This window comes from Sarcophilus harrisii, chromosome 2, assembly GCF_902635505.1.
Source record: "Sarcophilus harrisii chromosome 2, mSarHar1.11, whole genome shotgun sequence".
NCBI classification, from domain to species: domain Eukaryota; kingdom Metazoa; phylum Chordata; class Mammalia; order Dasyuromorphia; family Dasyuridae; genus Sarcophilus; species Sarcophilus harrisii.
The window spans coordinates 340124553-340150286 of NC_045427.1; the positions used below are offsets into that span (position 1 = coordinate 340124553).

The 25734-nt window shown below is 33.5% G+C and overlaps 1 protein-coding gene across 4 annotated transcripts in view; it reads left to right on the forward strand.

The window, feature by feature from the left end:
- The window catches only part of WDHD1 (WD repeat and HMG-box DNA binding protein 1), a 110199-nt gene that overhangs the window by 10540 nt on the left and 73925 nt on the right, over window positions 1-25734 (forward strand). For 3 of the 4 annotated variants that reach the window (XM_031952978.1, XM_031952976.1, XM_031952977.1), the window contains exons 3-8: window positions 15740-15851; window positions 16630-16781; window positions 18070-18181; window positions 18389-18439; window positions 19499-19594; window positions 20373-20465. In XM_031952978.1, the coding sequence (XP_031808838.1) occupies window positions 15740-15851; window positions 16630-16781; window positions 18070-18181; window positions 18389-18439; window positions 19499-19594; window positions 20373-20465 (616 nt within the window). The remainder of the gene's footprint in view (window positions 1-15739; window positions 15852-16629; window positions 16782-18069; window positions 18182-18388; window positions 18440-19498; window positions 19595-20372; window positions 20466-25734) is intronic. The other variant, XM_031952979.1, reaches the window with a different exon arrangement.

Genomic DNA, 25734 nt, shown 5'->3' on the forward strand with positions numbered 1-25734 from the left:
GTAGAAGAATTATTCTGGGACTACACAAAGATGCTCATTTAGAGGAGATCATAAGACGCTGTGCCACAGTGGGCACAAATGCCTTTTATAACTAGGCTATGATGCAGAACAAGAGACGACAGGGTCCTTCTTGGCAAGGGGCTTTCAGAGAGACTCATCAGTGCTTTCAGGGTGGTAAAGTGGGCATCTGAAAGCTCAATGTAGGCAAAGCGATAGAGTGAGAGGACAGGATGGGAGAACAAGACCCAAAACCCTGTGTCCAAAATGCAACAAGGGTTTCCACTGGGTCTTAGTATGTAGATTGACCCGGGAAATGAGAGGTGGAGCCCAACTCTAAGACCTCAAACAAAAAACAGGTGGGGCATGATGACAGATGAGGTTACACCCAGAGAGTCTTTAGAACTTCAGTACTCTGATATGATCAATCAGCCAAAAAGCAGTCAAATGGGAGAAAGGGATTACATGATCAATAAACAGAGAAGCAATCAGATGGGAAAAAGTGATTACAATTGGGGAGAATACAGACTTTTTAACTCAACAGAAGAACAGTGTCTAGTGTGAGCAGCTCCAATGTAATTGCCAAGTGATGAGGAGAGATCCAGAAAGTGGTGAATAGAAGGGACTAGATATGTTAACTGCTTGGGAGAAAGGGTTTGTTTGTATTTCTACAGATGGAGAAGGAATCAGATGAGTTCCAAAGAGTACCTTGAGAGAGACAGAAAAAGAGAAAAACCTTGAAACAAAGGAGAAGACCTAAGAAACATCTGACACTGAAAGAGCATGGCTGATAATGAGACTGTTACAGAACTTAAAAACCAGCAAGAACTATTGGATTCCCTGAGACATGATAAGACTGACGCAGGACTTCAAAATCTGCAGGAATCATTGGATTCTCTAACACAAGCTGAGACTATTTCAGGACTTCAAAACTTGCAGGAATCATTGGATTCCCTGACACATGAAGAATGGACACTAGATTGGTTTTAGACTATTTCTAGGACTTATGGACTTGTGTAATTCCTTGTTGATTCATGTTGTTTGTAATACCTCCCATGTTGATGGATTTATGTATACCTGTTTCAAGTGTGACCCTTCAGAAACACACTAATCTGGTTTGATTCCCCATTTCAAACCTTTTGTATTTTTATCTCCCTTCTTGAGATGTTAGGGAAGGCGTGATTACCTACTTTTTTTGGTGTTTTCACACCTTTTTCTGAGAAGTCAGGGAAAGCGTGATCACTTCCTTTTTGGGGTTCTCACCTCCCTGAGAAGTCAGGGAAGGCGTGACCACCTATGTTCTGAAACAAAAGAAAGCAGGAGATGTTATGGGCCAGAACTCTTGTACTTGAAACAAGGATTCTTACAAGGTGCTAACTAAGTGGAATTAATAAGACAATAGTTATCTAGTTTAGCATGATGAGTAATAGTTCTCTAAGTTCTGTATGACTGATTTAATCTTATAACAAATAATGGTTTCCTAGTGATATAATGATTGGTTTATACTCATTGTAGAGCATATAAGCTGGGACAGACTCAGCCAGGGTCAGAGCCAGATTCATTCATTTCATCTCACACCACCATGGTGCCTGGCCTCCTGCACTTCCCCCACTGAGAACAAGTCTGGTCTGAAAGGCTCTCCAGAAAGCTGCCCAGCCCCAGGTAAGGGGGGACTGAGAGACAGATTCATTTCATCATCCACCTTTTTGGTGGCTGGAGGCTGAAGCACAAGCCCTCAGATTCAGAGAGATTCATTCTATCTTCATCAGCCTCATGATGGCTGGCCTGTCCTGCTCCCCCCCACTGAGAGCAAGGCTGTCTGAAGGCTCTCAAGAAAGCTAGGTAGGCCTCAGGCAAGGAAACTAGACCGTGAAGGCGATAATAAAGGATTTGGACTTTAATACCTGGCTATTCTTGTGGTGAATACTCTACTGAAAAGAAGGCTGCCCCAGAGACTTTCAGAAAACCAACCAGAACATTGCAGTAGACTATCTAGGAACAGGCACATAACAATGAGGTCAGCATGATGATGGCTCTATAGATCTTCAGTTTGGTAGACAGCCTAATACCTTTTCTGTCCTACACTTTCTTTTGTAGTCTCCCTAATACGCCCTAACAGCTAAGCGCCTCAACATTTGGCTTCAATTTATCACAATGGTAAAAAGAGATTCTATCTCTGTCTTTGAATTTACAGTTCAATGCTTATCCTCAGCCATTTTACCTATGTTCATTACTTGATGACATTTCTCTACAAATCATAAAGACATTGGAACTCTTTATTTGCTATTCGGCGCCTGAGCAGGCATAATTGGCACAGCCCTAAGCCTCCTAATCCGAGCAGAACTAGGCCAACCAGGTACTCTTATCGGTGACGACCAGATCTTTAATGTTATCGTAACAGCCCATGCCTTTGTAATAATTTTCTTTATAGTTATACCCATTATAATTGGGGGCTTCGGTAACTGACTGGTACCCCTAATAATTGGGGCTCCTGATATAGCATTCCCTCGAATAAACAATATGAGTTTCTGACTGCTACCACCATCATTCCTTCTCCTTCTAGCATCTTCAACAGTTGAAGCTGGTGCTGGAACCAGGTGAACAGTTTATCCTCCTCTAGCAGGTAACCTAGCCCACGCAGGAGCATCTGTAGATCTAGTTATTTTCTCACTCCACCTAGCAGGGCTTTCATCCATCTTAGGTGCTATTAATTTTAGCTCCGACATTGTGTTTGTCAACCTCATCATCTTGGTTGATTGATGATCTTTTGAGAATGCTATGGAAATGTTCAGTCCATTTCTTCAGGATCATGTCCATCTCATTTATCAATTTGACTCCATCCACACTGATGCACCATTGTTGAGATTTATCATTGGTCTGTCTTTAACTTATAAATAGCCTTTAGGACATTATTGGGATACTTTGGATTGTTACTTTTGGCATAAAATTGAATTTTATATGCCTTCTTATTGAGCCAAGAGTCTTACATCTCTCTAAGCTATGGTGGACATTTTACTTCTGATGGAGTTAAATACTGTCTTTTTCCCTATGAACTTTTCTTATTTGATTTAGCAAATTCTGAATTTCCCTATTCTTTATCAAGTCAGTCTTGATGTTTTTGAATGTTCTGGCCCAGATGAGTAAATGTAATGTGTTGTATATTAAATCTCCAAAAGCTCCCCACTTCTTTTTTGCTCCACTGTTGCCAGCTCTGTATTGTCTCTGCTTTTCCTCCAAGTGAGCAACAAACTTTACACTGAGAATTGCTATAATTTGTTGACATTAAATCTTTTAGTCATCTTGCCTTGGGGCACTACTTTTGTTGAATATAAATGTTTAGCTCAGCATTCTGTGTCATATCACTTCCCTCTGACAGCCTATTTTTTTTCTTTATAATGGCATAGTCTGTTAAATGCCAGTGTTTGCTGTGAGGGTACGTACATCCATTAAGTTTTATTGTGTTTAGGTAAATGGAAGTCAGTGTTGATGAGAATGTCATGAGACACATACAGTAATAAGTGACCATTCTTGTTTCTGACTCTATTTTTCTCAAGGACTCCCTGCCACATCTACTAGTCTGTGCTTACTCCCTGCCACATCTACTAGTCTGTGCTTACTCTAGCATTAAAGTCTCCAGAAAAACAAACTTGTTCTCTTTTGGCATATTGATGATGAGAGTCTCCAGGTCTTCATAATTTTTGATTTCATCAGAGCTTTATGTGTCGATGATGGTGGTGTGATGCTTTCCTGCAAATGGAAATTGCAGTTTCATAAGTATCATTTGCTCCTTTTGGGAGGCATACAAACTTGTTTATTGGATTGGTTTTGGTTGTAAAATCTATACCAACTTCATACTGCTCCCATATCTGTGACCATTGCAGCAATGTATCCATCTCTGATTTCAGTAAGCTGGCTTCAGCCTTGTCTCACTTAGGGTTGTTATACCTGCTGAGTTCTCTCAACAAGAGTTATTCATTTTTCAGGTTTATTAGATTTTGTTTTGTGTATAAATGTGTGCACATTTTATGTACCAGTGGTGAGTGAAAACATTCTAAAAAGCAGGGGAGCAAGCGCACAGCCCTGCTTCACTCCATTGGTGACAAAGAAAGCGCAAGATCATTGTTCATTATATAGAACCTGTGTAATAATGCTATTGTGGAACTGGCATACATGTGTTTTAAGAGCACAGAATAGAATCCCTGGCTTCTGTACTAAGCAGGTCAGAGTTAGTTTAGATGAAGCAAACAATTTTTAAGGTACGTTTTTAGCACTTTCCTTATGCCAGGAGATGAGCAAAAAGGGCTATTCAGACAGCCAGGGACTTGCCAAATCCCACTGCTGCTTCAGTTCTTTGAGAAGACGACCCTGTAGCCTGGGCCACCTGTGTACAGGGTTGTGACTACAGCTGCAAGTGTACACATACCTGTTATTTTGTCACCTGTTTCCATAGGATTCTGAGGTAGGTAAAAATGGTAAACTGTTATGGATATTGTCTTTTGACTTATTCATAAATTGGATTTAAATGAGGCAGCGATGTATGCAGTCACTTGTTGGACTTAGTTTTTCTTTTAGTTAGTGGAGTCTAGTGGCAAGAAAGAAGTCAAAACAATTGGTGATGGCTTGGGATATAATGAATGGCCTTGGCATCTCCAGTGTCCAACAAAGCTCCAAGTGCACTACACTTTAAATATTCTACAGTACTTGCTTTAGTTGCCTTCATGTCCATTCTACAGTACTTGCTTTAGTTGCCTTCATGTCCATTGGAACAAATTGTTTTTATATACCCATTCTGCCAGGTGAAGTCTTCATGTGCTTGGGGTAGATATAGCCTTAACTCACCAATGAATTTGAGAATCCTAAGTTAGCCTCAACCTGTTTTAGCCATCTGCTGAAACAGTTTAGTGGAATGTGACTGCTATTCATGATGCAACCTTTTGGAGCCATGGGTGAGAGTAAATATCAAGGTGGAAAGCTTGGGAGTACTCACATCAGCAGTACTAGTTTTCCCTGAACACTTGTATACCCTGGAGTATTGTGTAAGAAGAATGGAAAGGGAGAAAGGGTCCAAGTTGTAAAGAATATTAAATGCCTAAAAATTCTATATTTGATAATAATTTATATTAGTGCTTACTATGTTCCAGACATTGTACTAAGTACTTTAAAAGTTATCTCATTTGAACTTCACAAACAACCAGATACTGTTATTATCTGAGGCAGCCTGAGATCAGGTGCTTTGCTTAGACACAGTTAATACGTGTCTGAGACTGAATTTGAATTTGGATCTTCCTAACTCGAAGCCCAGCACTCTTTATCTACTGTATCATTCAGCTGGAGAGAACAGGGAATTGCTGAAGTTTATTGAGCAATGACATGACCAGATGATTTAGGAAAATCACTTTTGTCAATTATGTGTGGGATGAATTGGAGTAAAGAAAGAATTAAGAAGACTAATTAAAAGGTTGTTAAAATAGTCTATGTGAGAAATGATGAGGCCCTGAAGTTGGGTAGCAGCTGCATAAGTAAAGAAAAAGGAATGTAAACAAGAGAAACTGGGAAAGTAGAAACAACAAAATTTGGCAACTGTCTGGATCTATGAAGTGAGTAAGAATTAGGATTTGAGGAATGGCATCAATGTGATAAATCTAGGTGGTTGCTCTCAATAGTGATATATTAGGGAAGTCCAGAAAAATACAGTATTTGAGTGAAGAGATGAGTTTAGTTTGAGACATCTTGAATTTGAAATGCTCGTAGTAGAACATTCAGTTTGTGCCCAACAGACAATTGGTGACATGGGACTGGAGTTCAGGAGATAGACAAGGCTAGATATGTAAATTTGGGAATCTGCTTTGGAATCTGCCACTTCATGGGAGCAGATGAAATCAAGTGAGAGTACACAGGTTTGCACAGTAAGTATCTGAGATAGAATTTTAAAGATTGAAGTCTTCTTGACTTGAATTCTGGTGTTCTGTACACTGTAATTTATCGCAGCCTAGTCAATATTTCAGATTCTACAGAGAGGTCAAGAAGGGTGAGGATTGAAAAGATACCAATTATTGTCAGTTAAGAGATTATTGCTAACTTTAAAGAGAGTAATTTTGGTTGAGTGCTGGGGTCAGAAACCAGATAGTTTTTGAAAATAGTGAGAAGATAGAAAATGGTGGCATTGAGTAGCTGAAATTTTCAAGGAATTTAGCTGAGAAGAAGAGAAGAGCTGTGTAGGGTTAGTAGAATAAAATTAGGAGTTTTTTTTTTTTTTTAAAACTATGGGGAACATGGACATATTTGTAGTCAGAAAGGAAGGAACAAATGTATAGGGAAAGAATAAAGATTATGTGTGAGGACAATCTTCTGGAAAAGACCAGAGAGTGAAATGAAGGTACTTATAGAGGGCTTAGACTTGACAAGGAGAACTATTACTTTAGATACTGTGGGGAAGAAGGAAATAATGGGGATTGATGTGAGAAAAAGGAACTCTTGGTGAATGGTTTCAATTTTTTCACTGAAATATGAGGTGAATTCTGCAGAGAAGTTTGGAGAGGAGGATAACAAGAGGCTTGATGTAAAAAAGAAGATTCAGAAGAGCTGCTCTGGTTAGAGAATCATTTTAAGGAGTAGGAGGATTGCCTTGCTTCTTTGAGGGCACATTTGATATTAGCTAACAAATTTATAATGATTTTGAATTATTAGCACTTTCATGGCTTCCTCCACACTGATTTAGCAGCATATAACTAAAACTGAAAGAAGTACAATAGGAGTTAATGAAGGATTGTAATTGCATTTGTAATTGAGCAAGGTATGTGGTTGGCAATAGGACAAAGTGGCAAGGGGTTTGAGAGAAGAGCATAATATAGAGTTAAACTGGTTCATTAAGGGGTTAAGTTTGGGAAGAGACAAGAGTGTGTGTGACCAGTACCAGAATAGCCTGGGGAAGGTTTTGAGAATGAGACAAGTTAAAATCAGTGTTGAGGATAAAGAATAGAGTTGGGAGAAGTATGGCATAGGAAAATCTGGAATGAAAAAAGATTATGATCAGATAAAAGAATTTCTGAATTCTTGAATATAGAAGTGATATACTTTTAGTTGATGAAATTATCAAGCGTCTTACTATCCCTATTTATAGTTGTGATATAGGTAAATGAATAAATCATGGGAATTGATTATATTGGTGAACTTGGAAATATATATATTGAAATCTGCCATTATTATGATAGGATTTTGGATAGAGAGAAACAATCATTGAACTCATCAAAGGAGGCAAGATTCTTTTTTTTTTTTAAATAATTATAACTTTTTATTGACAGTACATATGTATAGGTAATTTTTTACAACATTATCCCCTGCACTCAGTTCTGTTCCAAATTTTCCCTTTCCTCCCTTCACCCCCTCTCCTAGATGGCAAGCAGTATTATGCATGTTAAATATGTTATAGTATATCCTAGATATATGTGTGCAAAAATTAACAGTTTTCTTCTGTGAAGGTTTTCTGGAGGCAGCCTTAGTCTCAGTTGAAATAAATAATTACTCCAAAATCACAGCCAGCTGATAAAAGATCTGAATTTTTATTGTACCCTTCAATATAGGCCAGTTAGCTCAGGGCTATCTCTCTGCCTGGTTCCAAGAGATCTTGCAGCTTTGTCCTTGGCTTCTGCCTCTGTTTCCTTCAGCCTCCAGCCAGCACCAAGGTTCAAGATGCAGTGAATCTCTTGCCTCGAAGATAGGGCTTGTGGGTTCCAAGAGCTCTCTCCGACTCCAGGTAAAACTCTCTTGAGCTCCCAAGAAAGACTCTTTCAAGTAACTCCTCAAGTAACTCTCCAAGCTCCAAGAGCTTCCTGTTATATCTGATCTCCCAAAGGTTAACTCCGCCTTCTGGAGGGAGAAGGATTCTGGGTTATTTCCCAGAGTGCTCTCTGGCCCTAAGGGAGGTGTGAATTGGTGTTTCTTTCTAAACCCTGAACTCTCCCAAACATGTGAACTCATTGAGTACTTAGATACTTATGAGCTCTCTGAAGGTGTGAACACAAGCATTGTTTCTATCAATTCCACTTGTACCTTGTTTCAAGTTCTGGCCCAAAATATCTTTCTAAGATCAAATCAACTCCAATGGCTTAACAGTTTGTAAAGATTCCAACACTCTTGTTGCACAGGAAGAATTGGATTCAGAAGGTAAAAATAACCTGGGAAGAAAAACAAAAATGCAAACAGTTTACACTCATTTCCTAGTGTTCCTTCTCTGGGTGTAGCTGATTCTGTCCATCATTGATCAATTGTAACTGAATTAGATATTCTCTTTGTCAAAGAAACCCACTTCCATCAGAATACATCCTCATATAGTATCATTGTTGTTGAAGTGTATAATCTGGTTCTGCTCATTTCACTTAGCATCAGTTCATGCAAGTCTCTCCAAACCTCTCTGTATTCATCCTGCTGGTCATTTCTTACAGAATAATAATATTCCATACATAACATTCATATATCACAATTTACCCAACCATTCTCAATTGTGGCATCCATTCTTTTCGTTTCACCCTACAAACAAAGCTACAAATATTTTGGCTAAATCCTTTCCCTTCTTTAGTATTTCTTTTTGGGATATAACCCTAATTTAATTGCTGGATCAAAAAGGGTATCAAAGTTTAAACTTTTGGGCATAATTTGTTCTCTCTGGGCAGTTGGATTGTTCCCAAACTCCACCAACAATGCCAATGTCCCATTTTCCCATCCCTCAACGTTTATTTTTTAATTTTGAATCGCAAGTTTGGTTTCTCCCAGAAATTTTTAATTTCATTTCCTCAATATATTTGAACCTCTTTCAGTAAATGTTTCAATTTTATCATCAAAATTTTTTCATACCTTTCCTTTAAAAATTAAAACTTATTTTTATAAATTAATTCTCTAATTATTTTAAATAAGGCCTTTATCAGAACCTTTAACTTAAAAATTTTTCATTTATTTCTTCCTTCTAACCTTTTTTATTTTTTTTAAAATTTTTAAATTTTATAATCAAAAAATTTTCTTTTTATAATTATCTTTTTCTTCTTTTATCCAAATTTCCTTCCTCCTAAATCTAGAGGGGTAAACTATCTTATATTCCTTAATTTATTTGGTCCTTCTTTTCCAATCTGATCTATTTTGATCTTATTTGGTATATTTTTAAGAAGGTCCAAACCTAATTTCTTTAACTAATTTCCATTTTCCCACGTTTTTGTCAAATAGTGAATTCTTTTCCCCAAAATTAGGATCTTTGGGTTTTCAAAATAATTTATATTATTACTATTTGTCTTGTGAACCTAACCATTCCCTCATCTACTAATCATTTTAGCCAAACCAAATGGTTTTATGCCTGCTATAATATATTTTAATATAAGCTACTACCTACATTTTTTTTTCATTAACCCTTGAAATTCTAAATTTTTTTTTTATATAATTTTGTTTTATTTTTTCTAGGTCATTAAAAAATAACTCTTGGGATCTGATTGGTATAACCTAAATAAAAAAATTAGTTTAGGAGTATAGTCTCTTTATTATATTTTGTTCTAAGAACATAATATTTTCCAATTTTTAAATCTGCTTTATTTTTGGAAGTGTTTTTAATTTCTCCTAAATTCCACTTTCCTTTGTATAGATTCTCAAATGTTTTTATTTTGAATTATTTTAATAAATTTCTTTTATTCTTCTTTTTGGTTTTGTGTGTATAAAATCAAATTTATGGGTTTTTTTATCTAAACTTTCTAAGTTTAATTTTTCTAAAACTTTTTTTAAATCCGGGTTCTCTAAGTATCCATCTATCATCTTAAAAGTATTTTGGTTTCCTCATTCCTCCTCTAAATTTTAATCTTTTCAAACTCTTATTGCCGGGGCTAGCGTTTCTTAAGTATTGAATAATATTTTGATATAATGGCTTCCTCCCAAATATTGCTGGGGAATGTTATTTATCCCCCCATATGATGCTTATTACGTTTAAATATATTCCTCCTATTTTAAGGAAAAATCATTTTTCCCCTTTTAATTTTTTATTAGGAATGCAAGTTGGATTTTATCAAATGCTTTTTTTGCATCTATTGAGATGATCTTATGTTTTTTGTTAATTTGGTTATTGATATTGTCAATTATGCTAATAATTTTCCTAATATTGAACTAGCCCTTTATTCCTGGTATAAATCCTACTTGGTCATAGTGTATTATCCTGGGCATGATTTTCTGTAATCTTTTTGCTAATATTTTATTTAAGATTTTAGCATCAATATTCATTAGGGAGATTGGTCTATAATTTTCTTTCTCTGTTTTCAACCTACCTGGTTTAGGTATCCATGTCTGTGTCATAAAAGGAATTTGGTAGGACTCCAATCCCTATTTTTTCAAATAGTTTATGCAGTATTGGAGTTAATTGTTCTTTAAATGTTTGGTAGAATTCACATCTAAATCCATCTGGTCCTGATTTTTTCTTAGGGAGTTCGTTAATAGCTTTTTCTATTTCTTTTTCTAAAATGGGACTGTTTAACCAATTTACTTCTTCCTCTGTTAATCTGGGCAAGTTATATATTTTGAATGTATTCTTCCATTTCATTTAAATTATCAAATTTATTGGCATAAAGTTGGGCAAAGTAGCTCCTAATTATTGCTCTAATTTCCTCTTCATTAGTGGCGAATTCTCCCTTTTCATTTTTAAGACTAACAATTTAATTTTCCTCTTTTCTTTTTTTAATCAGATTTACTAAGGGTTTATCTATTTTGTTGGTTTTTTCATAAAACCAACTATTAGTTTTATTTATTAATTCAATAATTTTTTTTACTTTCAATTTTATTGATCTCTCCTTTTATTTTTAGAATTTCAAGTTTAGTGTTTGACTGGGGAGGGGTTTAATTTGTTCTTTTTCTATTATTTTTAGTTGCAAGTCCAATTCATTGACCTTTTCTTTCTCTATTTTATGCAAGTAGGCCTCTAGAGATATGAAATTTCTTCTTATTACCTCTTTGGCTGCATCCCACACATTTAGATATGACGTCTATTGTCATTTTCTTGCATGAAGTTATTAATTATGTCTATGATTTGCTGTTTCACCCAATTATTCTTTAGTGCGAGATTATTTCGTTTCCAATTATTTTTTGATCTATTTTCCCCTGGCTTTTTATTGAATGTAATTTTCATTGCATCATGGTCTGAAAAAGATGCATTTATTATTTCTGCCTTACTGCATTTGAGTTTGAGATTTTTATGTCCTAATATATGGTCTACTTTTGTATAGATTCCATGAACTGCTGAGAAGAAAGTATACTCCTTTCTGTCTCCATTTAGTTTTCTCCAAAAATCTATCATATCTAACTTTTCCAGTATTCTATTTACCTCTTTGACTTCTTTCTTATTTATTTTGTGGTTTGATTTATCTAATTCTGAGAGAACAAGTTTGAGATCTCCCCCTATTATAGTTTTGCTGTCTATTTCTTCTTGCAGCTCTCTTAATTTCTCTTTTAAGAATTTAAATGCTACACCACTTGGAGCATATATGTCATATTTCTTTAATATCTATGCTACCCTTTAGAAGATATAGTGCCCTTCCTTATGTCTTTTAATAAGATCAGTTTTTGCTTTTGCTTGATCTGAGATGAGGATGGCTACCCCTGCTTTTTTAACTTCATCTGAAGCATAGTAGATTTTGCTCCAACCTTTTACCTTTACTCTATTATGTATCGCCTTGCTTCAGGTGTGTTTCCTGTAAACAACATATTGTAGGATTCTGACTTTTAATCCAGGCTTCTAACTGCTTCTTTATTGGGGAGTTTATCCCATTCACATTTATGGTTAAAATTACCAATTCTGTATTACTTGCCGTCTTGTTAAATCCTGTTTATGCTTTTCTCCTTTCCTTCCTCCTTACCCTCCTCCCCAGTATTAAACTTGTGAGCACCACTTGCTTCTCATGCCCTCCCTTTTTAGTATCCTTCCCCTAACTTAGAGTTCCTCCCCCATCCTACCCCTTTTCCTGAAAGTTTCTGTATTCCCTTATGTAATGGGCTGATGTTTGAGTTGATGCACTGAGGTCCCAAGTACATGAGGCTAAATAGTAATTGGGTTATACTCTATTAATATACATGATTGGATAAAGAATGGTCCCTGCCCACTCTCCGTGCAAGTCCTGATGTGTTGTATAGGAAATGACGATTTTGGTGGGTGGAGGCAGAGAGAGACAGGAAGAGAAGCTGGGGGAGATTGTGCCTGGGTTCGATACTCCTAGCTGCTGGTCGTGTGGCTGCTGGTCTAGCTAGCTGACTCAGTGCACACATTGCTATCGCCGATTCTCTTCCACCTCTGATCCTTCTTCACTGAGAATAAAGATAGACGATTTTCCCCTAACCTGAATTCCTGACTCCTGCTGATTTAAAAATACACAGTCTTCACACCCTTACATTTAGCTTACTCCTTTCCTTTTCACTTTTCCCCTCCCACTTTTCAATGAGATAGAAGAAGTTTTACCATAAATCAAATATGTCTAATATTTTTCTCATTAAGCTAATTCTGATGAGAGTATGATATACACTATGTTCATCCCCCTCCATTCTTTCTCTCAGATATAATAGGTTTCCTTTGCCTCTTTATGAGGTGTAGTACCCCCACTTTACCCTTTTCTCTGGTACAATTTCCTTTCCACCTCTAGTTTCTATAACAAATTATATATGTATTCTTTATATATCTTTATAGAAGAAATATAGTTCTTAAGATTTCTTTTTACCTTTTTAGGTATCTCTTGAGTTCTATATTTAGAGATCAAACTTTTTGTTTAATTCCGGTTTTTTCATCAGAAATAGATGAAATTCACTTATTTTATTGAATGTCCATCTTCTTCCCTGGAAAAAGATGCTCATTTTGGCTGGGTAAGTTATTTTTGGCTTCATACCATGTTTCTTAGCCTTTTGGAATATCAGATTCCAGGCCCTTCGCTCCTTTAATGTCGACTCTGCTAGATCCTGGGTAATCCTTATTGTGACTCCTCTATATTTGAATTGATTTTTTCTAGCAGCTTGTAATATTTTTTCTTTCGTTTGATAGTTCTGGAATTTAGCCACTATATTTCTTGCTGTTTTGATTTTAGGGTCCCTTTCAGTTGGTGATCGATGAATTCTTTTAATGTCTATTTTACCCTCTGTTTCTATAACTTCCAGGCAGTTGTCGTTGATAATTTCCTGCAAAGTAGTGTCCAGGCCCTTTTTTTCATCATATTTTTCATGGAGTTCAATAATTCTCAGATTGTCTCTCTTGATCTATTTTTCAGATCTTTTGTTTTCCCAAGAAGGTGTTTGACATTTTTTTCCCATTTTTTTATTTTTTTGGTTTTATTTGACTGAATCTTGGTATCTCCTCGTCATTCAATTCCATTTGTTCAATTCTGATTTTCAATGAATTATTTTTCAGTAATCATGAAAAATCATTATTCATGAAAATCAAAATCAAAAATCATGAAAAATTCAAAAATCATGAAAATCATTGATTTTCAATGAATTCACTCACTTCTTCTAATAACTTTTTAGTAGAATCTCTGGGATTCTCTAAGTATACCATCATATCATCAGCAAAGAGTGATAATTTTTAAATAAGTTTCCTCATTGCGTAGTTTGATTTCTTTAATCTCTTTCTCAACTCATATTGCCAAAGCTAGCGTTTCTAATACAATATTGAATAGTGATGGTGATAGTGGGCAACTTTGTTTCACTCCTGATTTTATTGGGAATGATTGCAGTTTGTCCCCATTACATATGATGCTTACTGATGGTTTTAAATAGATGCTACTGATTATTTTAAGGAAAAGTCCATTTATTCCTATACTCTCATTCACTCACTTTTTAAAATATCTTTTTCTGATTGTCCAATTGAGTTTTTAAGTGAGTTGTTTTATTCTATGGAATTTTTTTTCCATTTCACCAATTTTATTTTTTAGAGAGTTTTCTTTTTACAATTCACTAATTCTGCTTTTCAAGGATTTGATTTCTTTATCCACTCTTTCTTTAAATGAGTGGGATGACTTATCCAGACTCTCTTGCCAAGCTTCCCATTTTTCTTTTAACTCTCTTGTGAGAGCCTTTTTAATTTCTTCTGTGAGAGTCTTGTGTATTGAGGACCAGATCATATCCCCTTTTGGGGATTCATCTGGAGACCGTCTGTTCAGGGTTTAAAGTCTGCTCTCTATCCATATAGCAGGCATCAATAGTTAGAGTCCGTTTAAATTTTTTGTTCATTTTGTCAGAGAAGAATCAAAGAAGACAAACTAGCAAAAAAACAAAACAAATACAGTCTGCTTTTTGCTGGGGGAGCGGGAGCAGCAGTGAGGTACGAGCAGGATAGCAATGGCTGTGCTGAGTTTGCACTCTGAGACTCTTGAGAGAGTGCTGAGACACTCCAGATGGGTGTGGCCAGGTCCCAAGAGACCCTAGCTTTTCGGGATTATAGTCTTTACCTCTTGTGTTTACAGATTCTCTGGTGGTCTACTGGCTTGCTGCCAAGGCAAAATAGCTAAACTGTGGTAAAGTTCTTTCCACAGAAAAGGCATCCTGTCCCACTCTTGTCTGCTCAGTGTGAGCTGCCTGCCATGCCCTTGTTGCCTGTTCTCAGCCTGTTCCCAGTCTGTCTCTGCCTTCAAGCAAAAACAGACCTTTTCTCGTGAATTTCAAGGCTGTCTTCTGTTGTTAATTATTTGTGGGCTTTTTTTTCCAGTCAAGCAGTAATTAATTCCCTGGCCTTGTCATGAAATAAATTCTGAGAGCAAAGATGGAGATTAAGTAGATGTGTGGGTCCTCTCCGCCATCTTGGCTGGAAGTTGTGAAATCATCGGCAAGATTCTTTGAATACCAGTAGCATCAGGATCTTAAATTAATGAAAAATTTAGATATGGTGAACCTCAAAAAAAGTGATAATAGTAAAGGAACAGTTTGAAAGTGACAGTAGGAAGAAACTCTTTCATCAGTGAATTACAATAGGAATGGTATGAAAAAAAATGTAGGCAAATGCTAGAAAGGGTGGCCGTTAGGAGGGAGCTAGGAATGTCCCTCAGTGAATGTCAGAAGGTAAGAGGGAGAAAGAGGTCATAGGATTAAAGATCATAGGAAGTTTGTTAATTAGAAGCAAGTATTTCAGAATGATGAGATGGTTGGGTAGATTTGGAGTAGGATATTTCTGGATAGGGTTAAGGTGGATGAGAATAATAGAGCAGAATTGGTGTTGGGAAGTGTGATGGGGATGGGGAAGGTGAATAAATCCAGGCAGAATGTTAGCAAATGGAGATAGGTCTTTTGGAGGAAGTAGGTGTAACCTGTGTATTATATGCCACAATGCATATAAACTGAATAATTGAGCTCATATGTTTTTTGTGCTATTTATTGCTTGATATTTTGCTTTCAGAGATCATAAATAACCATAGCATCTTAACTAAGCAGAAAATAGTCCTTAGAAATCTCATCTTGCCCCTCCTTTTTATTCATTTATTTATTTGTTTAATTTTGTCAGTTGAAGGAAGTTAATGGTACCTTTCATTTAAATGTGAGAAATGTGAGTAAATTTGATCAAATCCCAGTTTGAATCCATGAATAAAAATGTGTTATCAAAATTGTGATAATTTAAAAAATTATTGAACAGGACAACAAACATAGATGAGTATTGTAAATGTGTGTGTGGGGGTGCGTATTTGCATATATATATATGTATATACATACAGGTTGTTTTTTTTGTTTTGTTTTGTTTTGTTTTTGTTTTAAACAGATGTATTGTAACTTGTGGAAGTGATGGAGATGTGAGAATTTGGAAAGACCTGAATGATGATGATCCTAAATCTATTAATGTTGGAGACAGGGCTTATTCATGTGCTTTAAAGGTATAAAAATGATAAGATTTCTTTTAGTTAAATGATACTGCCTCAGTAATCTGAATCTCATACTAATGCTTTTTCAGATGCATATATAATCTTTTGTCTACTTTTAAAAAATAAAAATATATGGGAGTGGGAAAAAGTCAATTTTTGAGTCAATCTTCAAACTTTTCTATTGCTTTTTTGTTTCCATATTGCCTTCATTTCTGGATATTTTCCCTTTTCCCCTGTATCCTTTATATTTTTTAAAGAAAAACAATTTAAAGAAAAGTCAACCAAAGCATCAAGTCTAATGCTAATATTCTATATTTTACACTTATAACTTCACATCTCTGCAAAGAAATAAAGATTATATATGGTTTTTAAAAATTAAATATTTCTTGCATAAGAATCCAGCAAATTAAAATAATAATAAAAGAAAAGTCGTTTTTTCCCCTTTTAAAATGATTTTTATCATATCCCTGCTTTTCTTAAATGTTGGGATGAAGAATGAAAAATAAAATTTTAAAATGTCACCTATAAGCATTTTTATATACTATATATGTTTTTTGAGTATTTCCTAATGTCCTTTGGTATATAATTAAATTTATGATTTACTGATTATTAGAGAAATGGAAACATTTTCAGAGTATGTTTTACAAATTGTTCTGTATTCCAAAGACTACTCAATTGGTATTTAATAGATTTGATAATTATTTAAAGTTTTGAAGGTAGAAAAGTTTCAGGTCAATTTTTCATTTTCAATTTTGTAATTAATAAATTCTTCTCCTTTTTTTTTTTTTAGAAAGGAAAATTGGTCACCTCAGTATCTAATAATACTATTCAACTTCATACATTCCCTAATGGAGTTCCAGGTGGCATACTGACTCGATTCACTACAAATGCAAACCATGTGGTCTTTAATAGAGATGGTGCCAAAATTGCTGCTGGATCTGGGTAATATTTGATATCGAAAAAACTAACCATGTAGTACAAAATGATTTTGGCACAAGTTGTGAACAGTCAGTGTTGTAGTGAATGTAGAAGAACAGGGACAGTAATGTGCTATTTGTACTAATTCAGTTATTTTGGAATTTAGTTTCACCTAATTAAGCAAGAAAAGCAAGTTGATAGTCTACACTGAGCATAAACTCCAAACACTTAAGTGATAGATAAGAGAAACAAAATTTGCCAAAATATTTGTAGAGTTAGTTTTTGTGTTAGCAAAGAGAGCTAAAAACAAAGTGGTTGTCCAGGTGAGGAAAACTTGAAAAAACTAGAGTATGTGAATAGAATTAGTATATTATTAGTAATTACAAATAATATAATAACTAGAATTAGTATATTATTAGTAAATTAGAGTAGAATTAGAATTAGTATAGAAATACTAACGTAGAGTATGAAATGCTTCAGATGTTCAGAGAAAGAGAAGATTTGTATAAAACACTATAGAGTGAAGTAAGCAGAATCAGGAAAGTGATATATATACAACTATCACAGAGTAAATGAAAAAAAAAATCATTAAATTCTAAATAATTGAAAGCTTAGTGTTGCTCCCAAAAAAACAGACAGCAAAAAGTGCTATTTTACATCTGAGTCAGAGAACTTGGAAATTCTATGTCTGATCCTGTGAGATACTTCAGGGCAAGTTATTTAATCTTTTTCCTTGTTTATAAAATAAGGGATTACTTAGGTGGCCTCAGATACTTTCCTCCTCTAGATTCATGATACTAAGATTTTGTGATTTACTTGGTCTTGTTATACACTGTTAGTATGTCATGAAATTCTGGATTTTAAAAATAACTTTAGGATTGTAAACTCCTTGAAGGCAGGAATTATTTGTAACTTTATACTGACTTTTAGCATATTCATAAGTAATTCTCACTATATGTTTTTAATTGAAAAGGGAAAAAGGGTGACTTTTTGATGTAAAATCTTATTAAAAATGCTTTTGGTAAAGGCTAGACAAGTGAACCAAGGTTGCAGCTTGAGTGATAGTTAGGAAATTTAAAACAATATTTAAACTGGAAGTGTAGAACATGTAGAAAAGCTTGAAGTCAGTGCAGATTTTTATTAAATTATTAGGATTTTAGAAATGCAATTTCAGATTACATTTGTGAGCAGAAATTTAGTTAGATAAAGTCAGAATCAGATGTTGCTAAACTATTTTACATTTGAATCATGGTTTTTAAAAAGGTTTTCTATTTTCAGATTTTATTCATATATAATAATTTCATTATTTCAGTGATTTTATGGTGAAAATTGTGGATGTGATGGATAGTAGTCAACAGAAATCATTTCGAGGGCATGATGCCCCTGTGTTAAGTGTTTCCTTTGATCCGAAGGACATCTTTTTGGTAATTTTTTAATCGTTTTCATTTATTTTCCACTATAAATGTGTGGTTTTTAGATTTATAAGAGAATAATTGAAATAGAACTTATATGCAATTTGATAAACTTGATTTGATAAAAATTTGATACATTTGATAATTTGATATTTCTTTTATCACTTGGATGAGGTTTATGAATAGAAATATACCTTTAATTTTTGTTTATCCACTTAGGCATCTGCAAGTTGTGATGGTTCAGTTAAAGTATGGCAAATTTCAGATCAGGTAAACTCAGCCATTTCAATTTAAATATTTGTGTGTATTTCCTGATTAGCCTAGATATTTACTGTTTATTATATTGCATAATATCATTAATCTGAATAGCCTAACAATTGCTTGGGTGAATAACTTTTTGTCTTTTCTGCTCATCTTTGAGTGGCATTAGATGGACTTTTTGTCAATTTACACATTTTTATGTTATATAGGTCAAAGAGACATATAAATAAGCTATAAAGACCTGGCATTATGTTATAAAACCTCCAGAAACTTCTTATTTCCTCAAGGATAAAATATAAACCCTTTTAGTTATTTAAAGTCTTTCAAATCCTGGTCACAATTTACTTTTTCAGCTGTCTTGCATGTTACTTGTACCTGGACACACACTAATGTTCTGCCTAAATGGATTGTTTGTTTTTCTTACATAATGATCCCTCTCTGTCCTCCCTGTCTGAAACATTGTCTCCTCCTATCTTTTAGAATCCTTAGTTTTTCTTCACGTTTTAGACCTTCTTCATGAGGTCTTTCCTGATTTTCCTTCTCCTTCCTAGCCCTACCTAGTACTTAATTACATTTTTCTACTTAATATTTTCCTATAAATGAATTAACTAGCACATATTAAATGCCTGTCGTATACCAGGAACTGCACTAAGCACAGGGAGTACAAAGTTAAAAATAAAACAAGTGTCATTTTTCAAGGTGCTTACATTTATAGGTGTATTTGTATTCCCCAATAGAATATAAACAACAAATACTTGTGGAATGAATGAGTGCATTTGTAGCATATACATTATTGGTTTGTAATAACAATAATTTAAAATTTATATCCTGTCTGCTTTTGAAAGTACTCAGAATACTAAACATTTTACATTTATAAATTTTAAAAGTTTAACTTGAATATAATTAAAACAGATTTGCTGCTTTGTCATTTTGTGAGTTTTGATTATTTAAAATTAAATATTAACTGAAAAGCTAATATTATGTTCCTTTAAAACCTGTATACTTGAAATCTATATAATTTTCTGATATTTTCACAAAGGGAAATAATTTTTTAATTTTAAAAATCAGACATGTGCTATCAGTTGGCCATTGCTACAAAAATGTAACGATGTGGTAAATGCAAAATCAATATGCAGACTTGCTTGGCAGCCAAAAAGTGGGAAGGTAAGTAAAACTTTCAAACATTTTAAACTTTAAATTTTTTGCTCAAATCTATCAGCTTTTAATTGTGAGACCTTCAATACACTCAGAAACTTCAGATTCTAAATCAAAGTTAATATGGAAATAATTTAAGACCTTTTTTCTATTGAAGTGTTTAATATTTAAAATCAATTTTTATTGCTCTTTTCTTAAAAAAACAAACTTTTTGTTCCCTAAATAATTTTTTTTTTGTCACATTGACATGATATAAAAGTTGATGTATTGTTCATATAAATTTTTGTTTTGGATTTTAGAATTAGTATTAGAATTTCATATTGTTCACTCTGTCAGTATGTTCACAATTGGAAATGTGTAAGGAATTTTTCTGGTAAGATTTAAAAAGCAAAAACTTCTTTCAAAATGTTGAAATAATTCTAGGATTTTTTTGAAGATGACTAATTGTCTTCTTAGGCCATTCCATCCCTACATTTCCTTCTCCTCTTCAGAAGAGACAAATTATACAACTTCCAAGTACCTAGTATTTGGATATCTATTTTTAAATAGTAGTTTCAACTTTTAAGTAATAGTATCATATACCATAATAATAAGTTGAGGAGAATAGGATAGACTCTTCTTAGTATTATATTAAAAATGTTTAGTTAATAAGAAATAGCTTTTTTTTTCTCTCAATATAGTTAATGCTTCAATGATATTACATTAAAACTTTAATTTTCTTTTTCTTTCTAAATTAAACTAAGCCCAAAGTTGTTTAACTGGATTTAAAATATTATCTTCCTAATAGTTATTGGCAATTCCAGTAGGAAACACTATCAAAGTATACAGAAGAGAAACTTGGAGAAATGAATTTGATCTGTCAGATAATTTCATCACTTTGGTAAGTTTTGTTGCATTCTGTTTCAAGAGAGAGAATGGTTAATGTGTATTCTGCCTAATTTAATAGGATAAACTCAGTTGTCTTTATGTTTTATTCTTTCTGTTGATATAGTGTGTTTTTCTTGCCTAATCTTCAGGTTGTAGTCATGATTATTACACAGTAATCATAAATTGCATAGCACAATGTTGTAATATATTTAAAATGCAATTTTCATTTAAAAATAGATTCTATTTTAAAACATTAGTCATTTCCCAGTATATTCTCCCATCTTTTCAGTGAAACTTAGTAACAAAGCAAAGCTAAATAAAGGTTAAAAAGAATACCTAATAAATAGTTAACTATCTTTTTTTTTTTAAAAAAAGAGAAAAACAAAATAGTTCATATTAAAATAAAAAAAGAATTTATAATAATTGACAACAAAATAGAGGACATTATCAGAAATGATTTTGCCTAGTTTATATGCTAACAAAATTGACAGTTTAGAAGAATGGGTGTTTATTTATAATAATGTAAAATTCCCATATTTTCAAAAGAAATTGACCATTTAAATAACTCAGTATCAGAATTAGAAATTGAAAAAAAACGAAAATAAAATTTCAAAAAAATAAACTACAGGACCTGATGGATTTCTAAGTGAATATTATTAAACATTAAAGAACAGGTCTAATTTTATGTAAAACATGTATAATAATAAGAAAAGATAGTAGCCTTTCACTTTCTATCACAATAATATGATTTTGATGCTTAAACTAAGGAGAGACAAAGAAGAAAAAAGAAACTGTAAACTAATATCCTTAATGAATATTGGGGAAAAAAATCTTTTTGACGGGGCAATTGGGGTTAAGTGACTTGCTTAGAATCACACAGCTAGTTGTGTTAAGTGTCAAATTTTAACTCACGTCCTTCTGACTTCTGGGCTAGCTCTCTATCCAATGTACCATTTAGGTGCTCCTATTGAAAATTTTTACATAAAATATTAGCAAACACACTTTAACAACATATTAGAAAAATTATATTGTTCTGATTGGGTTTCTGGTAGGAATATATAGTTAATTTAGGCATAAGGAAGAACATAAATATAATAAATTACAATAATATAAATATTAAAAAATCATATGATGTCAGTAGATGCTGAAACAACTTTTGATAAAATCTAGTACTCATTTCTTTTAATTCTAGAAAGCATAGAGATAAGCAAACTATCCAAGCAAACATTCTATGTAATGGAAAACTCGAAGCCTTTCTAGTAAGATCAAGGGTCAGAGAAGCCTGTTATATTACTTCTACTATTTACTATAATGGTAGAAATGCTAGCCATAATTATTAGACAAAGAAAAATTATGGTAGTATTCATTAGCAAAGAGGAAACAGTTATTAATTTTTGCAAATTGATATAGTTAGAAAATATTAAAATTAAAATTCATTAAAAATTAATTAAAATAATTGCTAAGTTTAGCAGGACTGCAGAATATAAGTCCATATTAAATAATCACCATTCTTATGTGACATGAACAAAACCCATCAGGAATAACTAGAAAAAAATTCCATTCATAGTAACTACAGAAGGTACAAAATATATGGGAGTTCATCTACCAAGGCATACACAAGGATTATATAAATCCAATTATAAGACATCTTGAACAAATAAAGACATAACTAAAGAATTAGAGAAACATTCTTTGCTTAAGGGTTGATTGAGTCAATATAATAAAAATGGCAAGTTAGTTTAAGTATTCAGTGATATATCCATGGTATTACTGTAAAAATTTTTTATTTCTAGAAAGAATAATAATGAAATTCATATTGAGGAATAAAAGTTCAAAAATCTCAAGGATCATAATGTAAAAAGTGGGAAGGAAAGGGGTCTATCAGTACCAGATCTTTAGCTGTAGTATAAAGCAATAAACATCAAAACAATTTTGGTTCTGGTTAAAAAAAGATGAATCAGTTGAACAGATTAGTACACATTATACGAAAGAAAATAAACAGTAGCATCATGTTTGATCAACTCAATGATCCCTGTCTTTATATAGGAAAGACTCATTATGTGACAAAAAATTGCTGGGAAAGCCTAATAGCAATATAATAAAAGTTAGATTTAGTCCAATACTCACAGGATATACCAAGTTGAACTCCAAATGGACATATAACCTGAACTGAAAAAGTAACACCACAAATTAAAGGAGCAAAGAAGAAATTGCTTTTTAAATCTATTGAGTAGGGAAAGACTAAACAAGCAATAGAGAGACTTCACAAGGTAAAATGAACAATTTTGATTTTTAAAAATTTAACTTTTTGCACAAACAAATCTAATGTAGTTACATTTGCTTTAGAAAATTATTTGTAGTCAATTCCAATAGACTTGTGATGGAGAAGCCTTTTGCATCCAGAAAGAGCACTGTGGGGACTGGATATGCATCCAACATAGTATTTTCACTTTTTTTTTTTGTTATTTGCATGCTTTTTGTTTTCTTACTCATTTTCTTCTTTTTTGATCTGATTTTTCTTGTGCAGCATGATAATTGTGGAAATATGTATAGAAAAATTGCACATGTTTAACATATATTGGATTACATGCTGTCTAAGGGTGGGAGAAAGGGGAAGAGAGGGAAAAATAATGTGAAACAAAATGTGTTGCAAGGGTTAATGTTGAAAACTATGCATATATTTTGAAAAAAATAAAAGAAAATGAGGAGTTCAAAGTAGATGACATCAAGATGACCTTCTAACACAAAGTCCCATGCTTCTATGAATTGTAATATAATAATTATGTTAATTGCCAACAAATGGTCATGGACAAAAGCAAAAGGTGAATTTGATTCCATTAGGAATTTGTTTAAGGTTTCATTTTGACAGGTACAGGAATATTTTTTAAAAAGGGAAAAATAAGTTTACATGCCAACTTTATTATATATTTAAAAGGAATAGCAAAGTTATATGTATTAAGTTTATAGTTTTTGCAAAATCATCTCTTATTTTGTTATATTATGGAAATGCTTGTTTTATTCCATAAATTTTTTTTTTATTCCATAAATTTAAAATAAAACAAATATATTTTAATAGGGAAAGAGATAAACTTATCTGTAAAGGTCTGCTTTCCCCTCTTTCTTATTTCTATGAAGGTTACCATTAGTGAGAAAAGTTAGATTTTGAGAAAGATTTCTTGCTGAAATCTCACTATCTGACCATGAACAGAAACGTGTGTGTGTGTATGTAGAGAGAGAGAGAGATTTAATAAATATTAAATATTAGTTGGAGCCATTAAGTGGCCAGTGGGTAGAGCATTAGCCCAGAAGACCTGAGTTCAAATCTGGCCTAAAACACATACTAACTGTGTGACTGTGGACAAGTCACTTAAACCTGATTGCCTCTCTTCCCTCAAAAAAGAAGGGGAAATAGGTAATTGAAAACATATATGTAAGTGGGAAGAAAGGAAGGAAAAACACCTCCTTTGTTCTAGGCATTGTGCTATGTACTTTACAAATGTTTCATTTGATTCTCACAGCAAGTCTAGAAGGCAGGTGCTATTATTAACTCTGGGCAGCTAGGTTGCACAGTAGTTAGAGCACCAGTCCTGGAGTTAGGAAGACTTGAATGCAAATCCAGCCTCAAATACGTACTAGCTGTGTCATCCTGGGCAATTCACTTAATCTTGTTTCCTCATCTATAAAATGAGCTAGAGAAGGAAATGGCACCACTCCAATGTCTTTACCAGGAAAACCCAAATGGGATCATGGAGATTTGGACATGACTGAAATGACTCAACACTTATTCCTATTTTATAGTGGAGGAAACTGAGGCAAATGGAGATGTAGAGCCTAACTTACCAGGGTCTCAGAATTAGGAAATACTTGAGTTCAGCTTGATACCAGGATTAAACATAGGTAATGCTGGTTCTAGGAATTGGTCCAGCCATTTTGGAAAGGAGTTTGGGACTATGCCTCCAAAATAACAAAGCTTTGTGAACCCCTTTGACCTAGCTATTCTAATTACCAGAATTCTCCAAAGAGAGATCAAAAATAAAGATAAAAAATTTATATGTACAAAATGGTTATAGTAGCTCTTTTTGTACTTGCCAAAAATTCTAGACTAAGGGAATATCATTCTATCAGAGTATAGTTAAAAAAATTGTGGTATATGAATTAATAGAATATTATTGTATAACTCCTGGATTCTTGACTTATCTCTCATTCTGCATATCCAATCTGTTTTTTAGATCTGTTGATAGCGTTTTTGCCACTTTTCTCAAATATATCCTCTTCTCTTTTCTGACACTGTTACCACTCTAGTAAATCTCTTATCACTTTACAACTAGACTATTACCAGCAGCCTGCTGGTAAGTGTGCCTCATTCCAATCCTCCATTCATTTATTTTCCTGAAATGTATATTATCCTCTATCTTTTACCTCCCTTCCCCATACACACATTAAGTAAACTTCAGTGGTTTCCTGTTACTTTCAGGATAATAATAAAAAATTCCCTATTTGACTATCAAATTACTTTATATCTTACCTTTCCATTCTACTTATACCTTATCCATTACACATATTCTTAGATCCAGTGATATTGGCTTCCTAGCTATTCCACAAACAAGACACTCCATCTTTCTCAACTGGACATTCTCTGGCCATTCCCATTCCTAGAGTACTCTCCCACCTCTACTCGGACTGTTGGCCTTCCATGGCTTCCTTTTAAGTCCCAACTAAAATTTCATCTCATTTCGGAAATCTTCTCCAAGCCCTTTTTAATTCAAATGCCTTCCCTCTTTTAATCATTTCCTATTTATCTTGTATTTAGCTTGCATAGTAAGCTTCTTGAGGGGAAGAACTATCTTTTACTTCTTTTTCAATGCACATGGTTGGCACTTAATAAATAATGAATAATTATAAGAAATGATAAAATGGATAGTTTTGAGGAAACTAGAAAGAATTCAGTTTATAGTTGCAGCATGAAGTGAGCAAACTAAAAAACCTGAAAAAAAATTGTTTCGGTCAGCATTTCAAAGAATAATTGAATGTTTATTGTATTTCTACTGTATTTCTTTGTGTAAAAGTCTAATTAGAATTTTCTGAAATCTAGGATAATGACATTTATAGAATAATAACAGCTAACATTTATACAGTGCTTTAAGGTTTGCAAAGTGCTCTGCATATGTTATATCATTTAATGCTCACAATAACTATCAGGTAAGTTCTGTTATTAATTTCATTTTAAAGATGAGAATTCTAAAGCAGAGAGAGGTTAAATGACTTGCCCATGTTCATATAGC